The sequence below is a fragment of the Bipolaris zeicola genome (genome assembly GCF_000523435.1).
Source record: "Bipolaris zeicola 26-R-13 unplaced genomic scaffold scaffold_390, whole genome shotgun sequence".
Lineage (NCBI taxonomy): Eukaryota > Fungi > Ascomycota > Dothideomycetes > Pleosporales > Pleosporaceae > Bipolaris > Bipolaris zeicola.
Window position 1 is genome coordinate 1 of NW_006912439.1, and position 13321 is coordinate 13321.

The 13321-nt window shown below is 51.3% G+C and overlaps 5 protein-coding genes across 5 annotated transcripts; 2 read left to right on the forward strand and 3 right to left on the reverse strand.

Moving 5' to 3' along the window:
- Positions 1 to 314: 314 nt before the first annotated feature.
- Positions 315 to 1307, reverse strand: COCCADRAFT_41827 (uncharacterized protein; the record flags this gene model as incomplete). The annotated part of the gene is made up of 3 exons (XM_007720056.1): positions 315 to 821; positions 883 to 1223; positions 1277 to 1307. The coding sequence occupies 3 exons, from the start codon at positions 1305 to 1307 to the stop codon at positions 315 to 317; spliced, it is 879 nt and encodes a 292-aa protein (XP_007718246.1).
- Positions 1308 to 1528: 221 nt separating this feature from the next.
- COCCADRAFT_111683 (uncharacterized protein) lies at positions 1529 to 3333 on the forward strand (the record flags this gene model as incomplete). Its single annotated transcript, XM_007720057.1, has 2 exons — positions 1529 to 1881; positions 1932 to 3333. The coding sequence occupies 2 exons, from the start codon at positions 1529 to 1531 to the stop codon at positions 3331 to 3333; spliced, it is 1755 nt and encodes a 584-aa protein (XP_007718247.1).
- Positions 3334 to 3624: 291 nt separating this feature from the next.
- On the reverse strand, positions 3625 to 4613 carry COCCADRAFT_41829 (uncharacterized protein; the record flags this gene model as incomplete). The annotated part of the gene is made up of 2 exons (XM_007720058.1): positions 3625 to 4170; positions 4230 to 4613. The coding sequence occupies 2 exons, from the start codon at positions 4611 to 4613 to the stop codon at positions 3625 to 3627; spliced, it is 930 nt and encodes a 309-aa protein (XP_007718248.1).
- Positions 4614 to 5772: 1159 nt separating this feature from the next.
- COCCADRAFT_111682 (uncharacterized protein) lies at positions 5773 to 7205 on the reverse strand (the record flags this gene model as incomplete). Its single annotated transcript, XM_007720059.1, has 2 exons — positions 5773 to 7100; positions 7154 to 7205. 2 exons carry the CDS (start codon positions 7203 to 7205, stop codon positions 5773 to 5775), a joined length of 1380 nt encoding a protein of 459 aa, XP_007718249.1.
- A 1712-nt stretch (positions 7206 to 8917) lies between these two features.
- Positions 8918 to 12443, forward strand: COCCADRAFT_111670 (uncharacterized protein; the record flags this gene model as incomplete). Its single annotated transcript, XM_007720060.1, has 6 exons — positions 8918 to 9158; positions 9219 to 9328; positions 9384 to 9734; positions 9790 to 10577; positions 11853 to 11888; positions 11942 to 12443. The coding sequence occupies 6 exons, from the start codon at positions 8918 to 8920 to the stop codon at positions 12441 to 12443; spliced, it is 2028 nt and encodes a 675-aa protein (XP_007718250.1).
- Positions 12444 to 13321: the final 878 nt, after the last annotated feature.

Genomic DNA, 13321 nt, shown 5'->3' on the forward strand with positions numbered 1-13321 from the left:
AGAGAGAGAGAGAGAGAGAGAGAGAGAAAGAAGAAGCGTACAAGTAATTCGAGAAGATTGACAAGCTCAAGTAAGGGCTCCACTGGGAGGGAGGACCATCAGTAAAACGTCGCTAAACCTGTTGTACAGCCCTAAACTACCCCCCAAGTCGCGGTAGTTTTTGGTGTTTCGTTTCCCTTCTCTTTTCGTATCTCTGCCCCAAGAAAAAACAAGAACCAATAAAAAATACTGTGGTAAGCTGCACCAGTTTTTTGGGAATCTCAAGTCGACACACCTTAACGCCGAAGACACAAGGGGAGACAACGTTTTTCCTTTTACCAGCCTCCTCTTCTGCCGCCGCGACGACCTCCTCGTCCGCCACGGTAGCCGCCGCCTCCGCCGCCTCCGCCGTAACCACCGCCACCACCTCCGCCCCATCCGCCTCCACTGCCTCGATCCATGTCCCCGCCTGAGGGAGCATACGAGTTGCGAGGCGGCGCACGGTCCTTGAGTTCCTTGGACAGCGCCTCGTACGACTTGCGCATCTGGGCGTAGCCGAGATGCATCTTTCCGTAGAAATGGTCTGCTAACCGACGATCGTTATCCAGACGGCTGAGGTACGCACCGCATACATCGCACACTTGGAGTTTCTGATGCCCGGAAGGACCGCCCGTGTCGGAAAGGGCCCGTAGTTCGCGTTCGCGCTCCTCCTTCTCAGCCTTCTTGTAGCGGACTTTTGTGAACTCTTGGACAGCCATGTTAACCATGCCTTCCTCGCCCATTATCTTGATTTCCAGCATGCCGGCTTCGATGGACTTTGTAAGTTCGTTGATTGCTTTGAGCTGCGCAGGTTGTTAGCGTATACCCTCAAAACTCCTCGATGGGTCAGGCTAGGCTACTGACAAGAGCGTTGGTCTGCCGGATCTCTTCAGGCGTCTTTTCTAGGCGGCGCTGGGCCGAATCTATCTTGCGATTACAGGCGTCAATGTGATGCTGCATGTCGCGCATGTAGTCAAACTCGAAGCCCCACCTGCGCTTCTGGTCTGCGTCGGCCTCCTGGTACTCAGTCTTGAGTGCCTCATTGTGAACTTTGGGACAAGGCCCCAGTTCGTTCTTGGTGTTGGTGAAGAGATCGTGCGGGCAGTTGCCGACTAGATACGAGCGGCAGACCTTTGAGTCGGTGATGCTGAGCTGGGGCGCGCGCTGGTCGGTTCCGTTCATGAGCTGTTCGCCCATGAGCTGCTCTACATTGTGTGTCAGGGTTGATATTTTCTCAGGGTCGATTGGGTTTGCATACCGAGCAGCCTACGCGTCTCTGCTGCAGCCATAATGTAATCTATCTAGTATTAGTCGCTATTATCGTGATGTGGAGGAGAGCTTGAGGTGAGGTGACGGTCAAAAGAAATCGCGACGCTGCGACCGCGGCAATGCCAAGTACGGTTGGTCTACATGGACTGCGCCTGACCAATCACATGTGGGGCGCCCTTCATCACCACCACCCTCACCACCCTCACCATCCTGTCCGCGTAGAGAGCGCTACCATGCTGCCATGCTCTCGTCTTTCACCCTCCTGTTGCTCAATGCCTTGATTGCACTTGTATCGGCAGGCTCCGACTACAGTGAGCGTCTCCTCCTTCGGCCCCTTCCGCAGAACACCCTTCTGGCCTCTTTCAACTTCCGCAGCAACGAAAGCGCGGCTGCCTTTGAAGCACAAAACTTTCGCTACTTCCCGCGCTCTTTTGGTCAGATTCTGCAACATGCGCATGCCAAGGAATTGCACCTGAGATTCAGCGTTGGAAGATGGGATGCCGACAATTGGGGACAGCGGCCATGGAACGGGGCGCGAGAAGGAGGCACGGGCGTCGAGCTGTGGGCGTGGGTCGAGGCCGCGACTGAGGAGGAGTATGTCCCGTGTATACGTAGCACTCACCAAATGCTAACCGTGTCTCCAGAGCATTTGCCCGATGGCTGAAACTCACCAATGCCTTGTCTGGCCTCTTCTGCGCCTCGATAAACTTCATCGATGCCACCAAAACCATACGCCCCGTCATGTCCTTTGAACCAGAAGGTCAGCATGGCAATTCATCCAACCTTCACCTGCTCCATGGCACCCTGCCTCACGAAGTCGTCTGCACTGAGAACTTGACCCCCTTTTTGAAACTGCTGCCCTGCAAGGGAAAGGCCGGTGTGTCGAGCCTTCTTGATGGGCACAAGCTGTTTGATGCTGCATTCCAGACCATGGCTGTAGATGTCCGCCCCACGTGTAGCGAGGGCAGCTCCACTTGCTCTATAGAGATGGAGCAGAGTGTGGACATGGTCCTGGACATTGCGAGAGCGAAGCGCCCGAGAGATAATCCGATCCCGCGGCCTCTTCCTATTGAGCAAATGGAATGCGACACGTCCAAGCCCTACAATGCGCATGATACTTGCTATCCCCTTAACAAAGGCACTGAGCTTCCCTGGACCCTCGAGGAAGTTTTCGGAAGACCGCTCCGGGGAGCTTGCCCGTTGATAGACGAGAGCATAGACGAGGCCCACAATGTTTGTATCAACATGCCACCGGAACGTATCATGGAAGTAAAGACAGAGGGCCAGTTTACAGAGAGAAAATTGGCATCAGATACTCTCCGCTGCTTCAAGCTTCCAACAGGCCAGAATTTCGACCTTGCCCTCCCTGAGCAGAAGATGAAGACAGGCTTGGTTCGCCCAGACCCTCTCGTTTTTGCTGCAAGATCCATCAACGGCCACGGTCAGGAACGAGGTAGTATCCAGGCAGTCATCCGCAACCCATCCAAACAACAAGCAGTCGAGGTCGTTTACCTCGAGTCTCTGCCCTGGTTCATGAAGCCGTATCTGCACACACTACGCGCTCATGTCGACACCACGGATCAAACTCCCATCAAAGAGACATACTACCGACCGGCAGTCGACCGCAAACGAGGCACTCACCTCGAGCTACGTATGGTCATCCCACCTGACTCTACGCTCACCTTGACATACGACTTTGAAAAGGCCATCTTACGGTACACAGAGTACCCGCCAGATGCGAACCGAGGTTTCGACGTCGCCCCTGCCGTCATCCGCGTTCTGTCGCCATCGTCCGGCGACAATAAGGGCATCTACGTCCGCACAACCTCGTTGCTTCTTCCTCTGCCAACACCCGATTTCAGTATGCCGTACAACGTCATCATCCTCACCAGCACAGTCATGGCATTGGGCTTTGGAAACATTTTCAATCTGCTCGTCAGGCGCTTTGTGGGCGCTGATGAGGTGCCAGCCACAGGGGTGGGTGGCATAAAAGGCATCATTCAGGGCAAGATACTCAGACTAAAGGGTCTGCTAGGTGTGAAATAAACAATCTGCGGATAGATATTGTAGAAAGAATATGTAAAGATTTGTGTCTCTCTTTTTAATATCTCGAAATGATGAACAAATATGTGATGGTATTGTATGCTTATGTATCTACAATGCTCTAAAATAGCTGCGAATTGGGTATCCCTTTTACTACTTTCCCTTCACCATTTGAAAAAAAAAGAAGTAACACCTGTTCCCAGCACTCCTTCATATCATAACGACAACCATGTCGTAAGGGGACTGACGAATCCAACCCAATCCTTTGCCTTTCCAGATTTCCCGGCATAAACCCTACGCCCCGTAGCCCCGAAAGTTCTCACATGGGAGATAATTATTCTCAATGAAGGCCGACGCAAATCTGATGCCATAAACGCCATCCCACACCTGCTCCGTCTTGAAGGGCTCCATCTTCGCACGAACAGACCCTTTGACATTTTCGATCCGATTCGGCGCGGTACTCAAACTCGTGTCGAACAGACGAATCATATTATCGCAGGATTTGCCATTCGCGAAAATGATTTGGTTCGTGACGTTGACGAAGAAGTCTAGCGGGTACGGTGCCTCGGTGGTGCTGTGGAATTGCGTGTCTGCACACGCGGCCCCGGACTCGACGCTGCGGCCGCTGTAGGCCGTGGTGCCGGGATTGGCGGCGTCGGGCACGGCACGGTAGGAGTTGCATGTGGGGTCAAAAGTGGAAGGGTAGGTAGTGGTGCCGTAAGCCTGTGCTCCTTGGATGGCGGCGGCGTTGTCGGCAGACACTAAGAGCGAGGGGACCCATTTGAAGGATGTGGAGTTGTCGCCTAGGAGGTCTAGGAATGGGAATTCAATTCCTGCGCGCTGGTTGGGGAGGTTAGAGGTGACAGTCAGGTGAGCAATAGTATAGTAATTAAGCTTACAGAAAAGTCTGGGATTTTGAAGCCTCCGAATTGGATGTCGTGGTCGTGCACAGCTTGGACGACGGCGGGGTACATGTCTTTTGGGAATGTGGGGAGGAGGTGGCGGTATGCATGTTCCAAGATGCGGTATTGTGAGGGAATCAGTTGGCGTGCGAGATCCAGTGGGACAGGTACGATTGAAACTGTGCCGTTGAGGACTCCAGTGGCGTTGTTTGGATATGTCGTTGCAATTGGGTTTGGCGAGTCTTCTGATTGGCATGTAATTGCGGCTACTGAATCGAGGGTAGTGTTTAGTGGTGTGCTTGCGCTACTTGCATAGCGAATAGCGAGTAAAGACAGAAAACTGAGCAGAAAGTACTGCCACCACGATTGCTGCGTCTGCATCTTGGACCGTTGGATTGTGAGGACTGCAAGTACAGGGTGGCACAAAAGTGCGAGATCCAAACAGGTATTTATCATCGTTGCGTGACCGAAAGTTTGTGAAAGGACCGATTATAGCGTTGACCATATGAGAAAGGAAAAGATGGGCTGATTCGTATCCGGGGAAAAAAAGGTCATTCACGTATACTACTACCGGAGGGAAAGAGAAAAAACGTGATAGTCAGAGCCCTAAAGAAGGATTGTCATCGTTCGGCAACGCATGAATCCGCGCCACTAAAAGTGCCTCAAGATGCGCTGGACTGGAAACGTTGACAACCGCAAGCCTACGGGAACACTGACGCCGATGGAGTCGGTACCCTACCGCAAATCACAGGCGTGTCCGCGAGGGTGCTTGGGGCAGTCTTTCGCGACAAAGTCGTGTTAGTGCCATGGAAGCTCGAGTATCCGAAACGCAGATCGATTAGGCTGACGAGGTCACCGACTGTTTTAGCCCCGGTGCTCGCCCTTCCCGCATGCAAAGTGTTAGCCTTTTGTCTAAGAAGCCCAGCCTTGGTGGACGTAATTGCGATCCGCCAAATGCGTCATGAGGGCGTGTATTGTTGCCCTCGGACGGATGCTCGGTGCAAAGCGCGTGTCAAGGAGTCTTCTTTCGGGTTTCATGACCTTCGAGATGGATGTGGGGCTGATGGTGCGTGCGTTGTTAGGCTGGCATCAGGCAGGGGTCAAAGGCTGACTTCCTATCATAAGCGGAGTCGACTTTTTTTGCTACAATAATCCCTCCGCGGGTCTGCTCATAATTCTGTGTCCATGTATTATGAAAAACAGGGTTCAGTTCAACAATTGGAGGCATTGGTATTGTGCAAGTATTGTTCTTCTGGCGCAAAGGAAACATAGTTGTTGAGGCGCAACGTTGAGACTGACAGGTGTTGAACAATGATCCTAATACTGCATAGTGTAAGAAAGTTCAAACGGATCGCATCCCCGTTGTTTTCATGGGGCGGGCTTGCCGTCCCCGCATTGCTTAAATTTGTCATTTTTGGTCGCATTGGCAATGTATAAATGCGCTGAGCGCATCCAAGACGAAGAGAATCCCATGCCAATAGTCTGATAAAAAACGCCGAACGTGAATTCTGTCTATCGCAGGGAACAAAGAATACCCAGTCTACCCATCCTGGTCATGACTAGCCCTTGGAGCATTTCGAACATTGCTAGTCTGATCCCGCAGGAACTTCTCCACCGTCTCATTGTCCATATCGTCGATCCTTGCTTCCATGGATTGATCTGACGGCTGTGGGGAACGACTCCTGTTCGATGCCTCAGAATCAGAGGTTGAAGAAGAAGAGTATTTAAAACCCAATGCCGCATATACTGCGACCACTGAGTTCGTTAAGCTTGATATCGCAGTGGATGCTTGGCCAATATAGCCTTGGCCATTTCTGTCGTCATGCTCAGAATCCGCTGTTGAAGATCCCGTAGTCACAAGCTCCGGTCGCTCTGGTTTGGCCACGTTGGGTTCCGTCGTTGCTGGTGGGAACTGCGAAGTTGTTCCTTCAGTTTCCTCGACAGGGGAGGCCTTGTTATGCCCATCATGATTTATACTGTTTTCTCCTGACTGACTGGTCACCGTCTCAGGCGCAGCTGCCACATTCCCATTATTCTTCTCCTGCTCCAATGTAGCCTCCAACTCCTTTCCATACAATAGTCTGAAAATCACAACTAGCAACGTTTCTTCCGTCTTACAGTTTCTCAAAACATATCTCAGGTGATGCGTCTTCTCATCCACGTACCGTGCGACACTAATGGAGAAGCCTGGTAACCTCAAGGCGAAATTTGCAAAATCCAAGTGTGGATTGAAAAAGTCTGCGTGGTACATTCTGTCCTTCTCGAACGTGAATTCTGCGAGCGCCTTTGTATCGAGAAAGAACTTCCGCCTCTTCTTCCATTTAGGAGGCATGTTTAGTGTCTTTCGTATCTCAGCACCACTTCCATAAGCACCCTCTTCAATGATATTGGCTGAGTCTTGCTCGAGCTGGGAGAGTTGGTCAGACGGAGACATGACGCTCGTCTTTTCGCCGATCTGGAAAGCAAAGAAACTTGATAGCGCTGGACCGTACAGGTACGGTTGGTCAGAGTAGGGATCAGAATACAGGCCTGGGTCGAGCAAGCTAGTTGCAATTTTCATCGCGTACTTGAAACCTGGAGGCAATTGATGTCTGATTGAATGGTCGTAGTCAAATCCCATGACCAAGTCGGAGCCAGGCATGTCTTGTTTGGGAATGAAAGAGTAGGCGATGGAATAACGATCCGAGGTATGCTGTGGGTGGTCGAAGTATGACGATGAAGCTGGCGAACCGTGAGGTAAGCCATGATAGTCTTTTATACGAACGCGTATCCAAGCGGATAGGAGGTCGCTTTCGATGTATGTTGGATCTGCACCGTTTATTGCTACTTGTTCATGGTCCGAAGGGTTGTAAGATGGGCCCGCAGTTACTGAGTACTGTTAGGCACCTTGAGGCGATGAGTTGTTTTTTGTATGGGTGTACCTTGAAGGAGATATTTGTCTCTTGCCGCAGGGTCCACAACTTTGTCAGACATGTTGCCAAGGTGCTTTTAGTCTATATATCCAATGACACGTTAGCAGAATGCTTAAAAAGGAATGTTACGGAAGCGAGCCAAGACAGCATTTATGTATCCCAAGGCAGATAATGGAATACATCTTTTGGGCTATGCTATATACAGAAAGGAGTGCTGTCGCACTTGATTTCAAGTAAGTTGAGTGTCAGAAGTGTCAGAGCCGGGTTTGGCAACGACGCGTGAGTCTATGACGTAGTGACAGGGTATGGTCCAATCAGGGCGTAGGATTCGACCGCTTACTGTGTTACTGGTCGTCGCTCGTGGGGAATCTGGTAGTAGTACGCACTGTAGACGCGTAGATCCAGCATGTGATAGTTAGCAAACAACATGCTGTGACAGCAGTGATACATTGTAATTGAAATAGAGTTAATGACATAAGCAGGGAAGATGCCGCATTCGGCGCTTCAGCGTGACAAGATTGCGCCGTACAGCGAAATAAGGTTGATGTTCTCTACCAGCATCGCGTGGACATGTAACACGAAAGAGGCTATTGTATCGTGAATTTGAGGCTGTGAAGTCCGTGGACTAGTCGAGATACTTCCAGAATGGTGGTCTCCATTTGTGGGTGGCCAAGCCATAGTAGTTGACAAGTATACCATATTCACAAACTTCTTTAGTGCACAATCTTGGAAACGGTAGTGGTGCGCGACAACTTGAATTGCATGGCGCATGTTAACACGTTGAAGCAATCAAAAAAGGAATTTATCAATGGTACGATATCATGGCCGGGTGCCAAAGCGTCCGTAAGGAATGGCGTGCGCCTTGCTATAGGCAGCAGCAGTCAAAATGACTAAACAATGCGCATAGGTGGCAATTGGGCGTTAACATTAGGGAAACGTTGCAATTAGGTAGAGAAGAGCATGGAGCCTTCAATGTGGTGACTGTTTATTGGCAGATGGTCCAGTGTCAATTTCGGCTTAGCTGTTTTGGAAACACCCCCACATTTAGAGTAAAAGGACACCTGGAGCTGGCCGCCACAGAAAGCCTGGGTAATCACCGATGAACAAGCCGGAAATTCGACATGTTTGTAATGCATGAGTCGATATTAGGCATCCGCAATCTGGTCCACCGCTTCATCAGAGGAAAAAGTATGTCGAGAATGGCCAAAGGACTGGAGTGCATTCGCTTAGATGGAGGGGTATCGGCCACTAGATAACGACCGGCGGTAGGGCCACTGCAGCAGTTAGTTGCCCATTCCAATGCGCTTCAAGTTGCTCGTGGGCGCACAACCACACATAGACTGCGATATTACAATTCCAACAAGGCTACACAGAAAGCCTTTGTCGCTAAATTACACGTGTCATGTAACAGATTGCATTAAACACGGATGAAATTGAGGCTGTAGCGGGCGACTGGGGCAAAAGCGCCATGGTCCAGTGTATGCGCTAGTCCACTTTTGGAGCTAGTATTTCGAGATCGCAAGGTGTTCTTTCTAAATACTTCCACGACTGGGCGTGCATATAACAGCAGCCCTCCACCGCTCTTCTCCTTCTCCCTCCACTCACCTTAGGATCAATTCCACCTTGCCTTTGGTTTCCTTTCTTTACGATACCCGGAGAGCTTTGTCTACTCCACCACATCGCGAACTCGAAGAGAGTTACGCCCGCACTTGCTTCTGGCACTCAAGGCCACATACTTAGTCTCCGAGAGACCTTACTCCACATACATCCACAATGGCGCGCAGCTCACGGAATGCGAGCAGGCGCTCGACATGGTCCATTGCCTTCTACCTTCTCCTCGTCCTCGTCGGCGGTCTGATGCTGGCTAAGACAGCACACGCCAAGGACAATGATTCCGCAAAGGATGACGGCAACGCCGTCTCCGGCCCCGTCATTGGTATCGATCTGGGAACCACGTACTCTTGCGTTGGTGTCATGAAGAACGGTCAAGTTGAAATCATCGCCAACGACCAGGGTAAGCCCCACCACCACCAGTTGCTCGTAGACGCCCCCAACTAACCAATTCCCTCTACAGGTAACCGTATCACTCCTTCTTGGGTCGCCTTCACAGATGAGGAGCGCCTCGTCGGAGACGCCGCTAAGAACCAGTTTGCCTCCAACCCCCATCGAACCATTTTCGATATCGTACGCATTCCCCATACCCCGCTATTCGAAACACATTATACTAATTGGAGAGTAGAAACGTCTCATTGGTCAAAAGTTCAACGACAAGTCTGTCCAGAGCGACATCAAGCACTTCCCCTTCAAGGTTCTTAACAAGAGTGGCCAGCCTCGCGTTAGTGTTGAGGTTCACGGCGAGGAGAAGACCTTCACCCCCGAGGAGGTCTCCGCTATGGTTCTTGGTAAGATGAAGGAGGTTGCTGAGAGCTACCTCGGTGAGCCCGTTAAGAACGCCGTTGTCACTGTCCCCGCCTACTTCAACGACGCTCAGCGTGCCGCCACCAAGGACGCTGGTACTATCGCCGGTCTCAACGTTCTCCGTGTGGTCAACGAGCCCACCGCCGCCGCTCTCGCATACGGTCTTGACAAGGTAAGATGCTATAGTAATATGTTACTCCAAGGACCAAGCTAACTCGCTTTCACAGACCGACCAAGGTGAACGCCAGGTTCTCGTCTACGATCTTGGTGGTGGTACTTTCGATGTCTCCATCCTCACCATTGAGGAGGGTGTTTTCGAGGTCCAGGCTACTGCCGGTGATACTCATCTCGGTGGTGAAGATTTCGATAACCGTGTCATCAACTACTTCGCCAAGAAGTACAACAAGGAGAACAATGTCGACATCACCAAGGACGCTAAGACCATGGGTAAGCTCAAGCGTGAGGTTGAGAAGGCCAAGCGCACTCTTTCTTCCCAGAAGTCCACCAAGATCGAAATCGAGTCCTTCTTCAAGGGCAAGGACTTCTCTGAGACTCTCACCCGCGCCAAGTTCGAGGAGCTCAACAACGACCTTTTCAAGAAGACTCTCAAGCCTGTTGAGCAGGTTCTCAAGGACGCCAAGATGAAGAAGAGCGACATCGACGACATTGTCCTCGTCGGTGGTTCTACCCGTATCCCCAAGGTTCAGGCCATGCTTGAGGAGTTCTTCGGAAAGAAGGCTCGCAAGGATGTCAACCCCGATGAGGCTGTCGCTTACGGTGCCGCCGTCCAGGGTGGTGTTCTCTCCGGTGAGGACCGCACCAGCGGTGTCATTCTCATGGATGTCAACCCTCTTACCCTCGGTATCGAGACCACTGGTGGTGTCATGACCACTTTGATCAAGCGTGGTACCACCATCCCCACCAAGAAGAGCCAGATCTTCTCCACGGCCGCCGACAACCAGCCCGTCGTCTTGATCCAGGTATTCGAAGGCGAGCGCAGTATGACAAAGGACAAGTGAGTATCCCATTTCCTTCCACCCTTTTTTCCTTGGCCCGGTCACCCTTTCCTGGAACATGAAGGTCTTTGGTAAGTACCTATCCGCACCTTCTCCCGGGGTGGAGGAAGCCACAATAGTGGTGAATGTGGCTTCCTCACTTACCGGGAGGGTCAAAACAAAACAAGTCGACACGGTTGGCTTTCTTCCTCCAACCTTCACTCAACCAAAGCGAGATGGCAAAGTATGATGCCACCAATATCCACGCACTCATTCTGCACCTTACCTGGGCTTGCCTCAATGTCACCAGCTGGATTGCTCCTCGCTTTCGCACTCTTTTTCCTTCACTTGATCACCTTGCTGGTCTCTACCCCAAGCTTGGTCTCAAGTTTGTCGATGGTCTGTACGACATCATTCAATCAGACCTACCACCCAGCATCGAGTTACTTCTCACTCTCCCCACCGACATACCTTCAGGATTTTGGGGCATATACATCCTTGTCCTTCAAAGAGGAAGTGAGTTCAAGCTATACATCGGCTCAGGTACCTCCGATGCTAGAAACGGTGTTCGCTCTCGCATACGTCAACATCGAAGCCGCCTTGTCGAGCCCAAAGGACTTCGCGATGCCAAAAATGCCGGTTTTGTGCAAGTCAGAGAGTGCGTGGTCGCCTGGTGTCCCAAGCCGTCTGCCAAGGATGTTCCGGTATACCGCACTGCCGTTGTCGCTGTCGAATCTGCTATGCACCTGATCTTCTGGCCGATGCTCAAAAACACCACAGCTTATGGGTTTCCGGGGGCCCCCGATGCACCATGGCCTCGAAACACATACAAATATGGTGGTTGTTGCACTCACAACCCTCTTACCGAGGGGGTCATTGATGGTGTTGACAACATTGAGTACACTGCCGAGCAGTTGGAGAACATCGCCAAGCTTGCCCTCGAACATCGCCGTGCATGGAGACGAGACTACGACAGACGCCAGCGTGCCAACAAAACTCCTGAGTACATCGCCAGAATCCGTGCCAACTCTCGGAGGCAAATTCCAGACAGTCGAGCGAAGCGTGAAAGAGATGTTCGAGCGAAGCGATTCCACTGTACACCTTGTGACAAGAGCTTCGGTACCAACTCCCTACTTCAGAGACATCTTGCCACAGATCGTCATAAATCTGTGGTTGCCGATGGGTGTGGACTTTATTGTGAACCATGCAAATACCAGGCCAAAGACCGGAATGTCCTTCACCGTCACCAATCGAGTGCTCGCCATCAAGCATGTGTCGCTAACTTTTCTCGTCAGTAACCAACTCGGAAAGTTCGAGCTTACCAACATTCCGTAAGTTTTCAATGCAGATTCAGCTTAGTGGAGCGTCAACTAATAATTCACAGTCCCGCGCCCCGTGGTGTTCCCCAGATTGAGGTCACTTTCGAGCTCGACTCCAACGGTATCCTCAAGGTCGGCGCTGTTGACAAGGGCACTGGCAAGGGTGAGAGCATCACCATCACCAACGACAAGGGCCGTCTCAGCAAGGAGGAGATTGACCGCATGGTTGAGGAGGCCGAGAAGTATGCCGAGGAGGACAAGGCTACCCGCGAGCGCATCGAGGCCCGCAACAAGCTCGAGAACTACGCCTACAGCCTCAAGAACCAGGTCAACGACGAGGAGGGTCTTGGTGGCAAGATTGAGGACGACGACAAGGAGTCTCTCCTCGAGGCCGTCAAGGAGACCCAGGACTGGCTCGAGAGCAACGCTGGTGAGGCTGCCGCTGAGGACTTCGACGAGCAGTTCCAGAAGCTTTCCGACGTAGCCTACCCCATCACCTCCAAGCTCTACGGTTCTTCCGGTGGCGCTGGTGACGATGATGTCCCCAACGAACACGATGAGTTGTAGAGGGCCAAATCTGGCGTTGAAGGCTGCATCTTATATCCCGAGTTTCGTCACATATGCGAACTAGACAGATGTAGTTCGTGAGCAAATGTATGAGTACAGAAAGGGCATTTCGCATCTGAGATTGTTTGGACACAGCTCATGGTACATGTGGAGTTTGCTTAAACTATAGGAGTGTTTTTCTGGAATGAAGCATTTATGAGCATAATCTTGCCACTAGTTGATATGTTATGGTGACGCATGCTGAAGTTTGTCCTTTACCGTGATGTCGACCCTCCTTGCCAAGGGTCTTGTCCGTATGTGTCACGATATTCTGAACCAAAGACCAACCGCAGCATGTCCGCCTGTCCACATGTCCGCCTGTCCAAATGACCAAATGTCCACTACTTTAGCTAGCTTGGCTAGATCAATATGTATAAAGGCAGTTTGTACAGCAGAATCAGTGGGCATACGTATGGGTAGCCAGTGCAGCCGGATCACTAGGCATATGGGCAGCCGGATCAGCCAGATCGATGGGTGTCTGGTGCACCTGGAGTAGTCATAATTCTTCTGCTGCTCACTATAGTGGTAAGAGTGGTTATTCTCGTAGTTGTTTATTCTAATTTCATGATATCTCGACTCTACTTTAATAACTTTGAATCCAGACATTCTGTGGGTATGTAAGTAATCGTCACCAGTCTTATGTGGGTGACCGTCCAGGTTGGGCCGTCCATTGGTACTACGCATGTTGAGCGATGCAAGCCACGCATCATGCGAAGAGGATTAAAGAAGGATGCAGGATACAAAACGAAAAAAAAGTCTTGCCTACACACTGCGATGTTCCGTCATACAATGCTTCGCCTTGTTTCCACTAATTACTATAGGGGGATGCATCGACATAA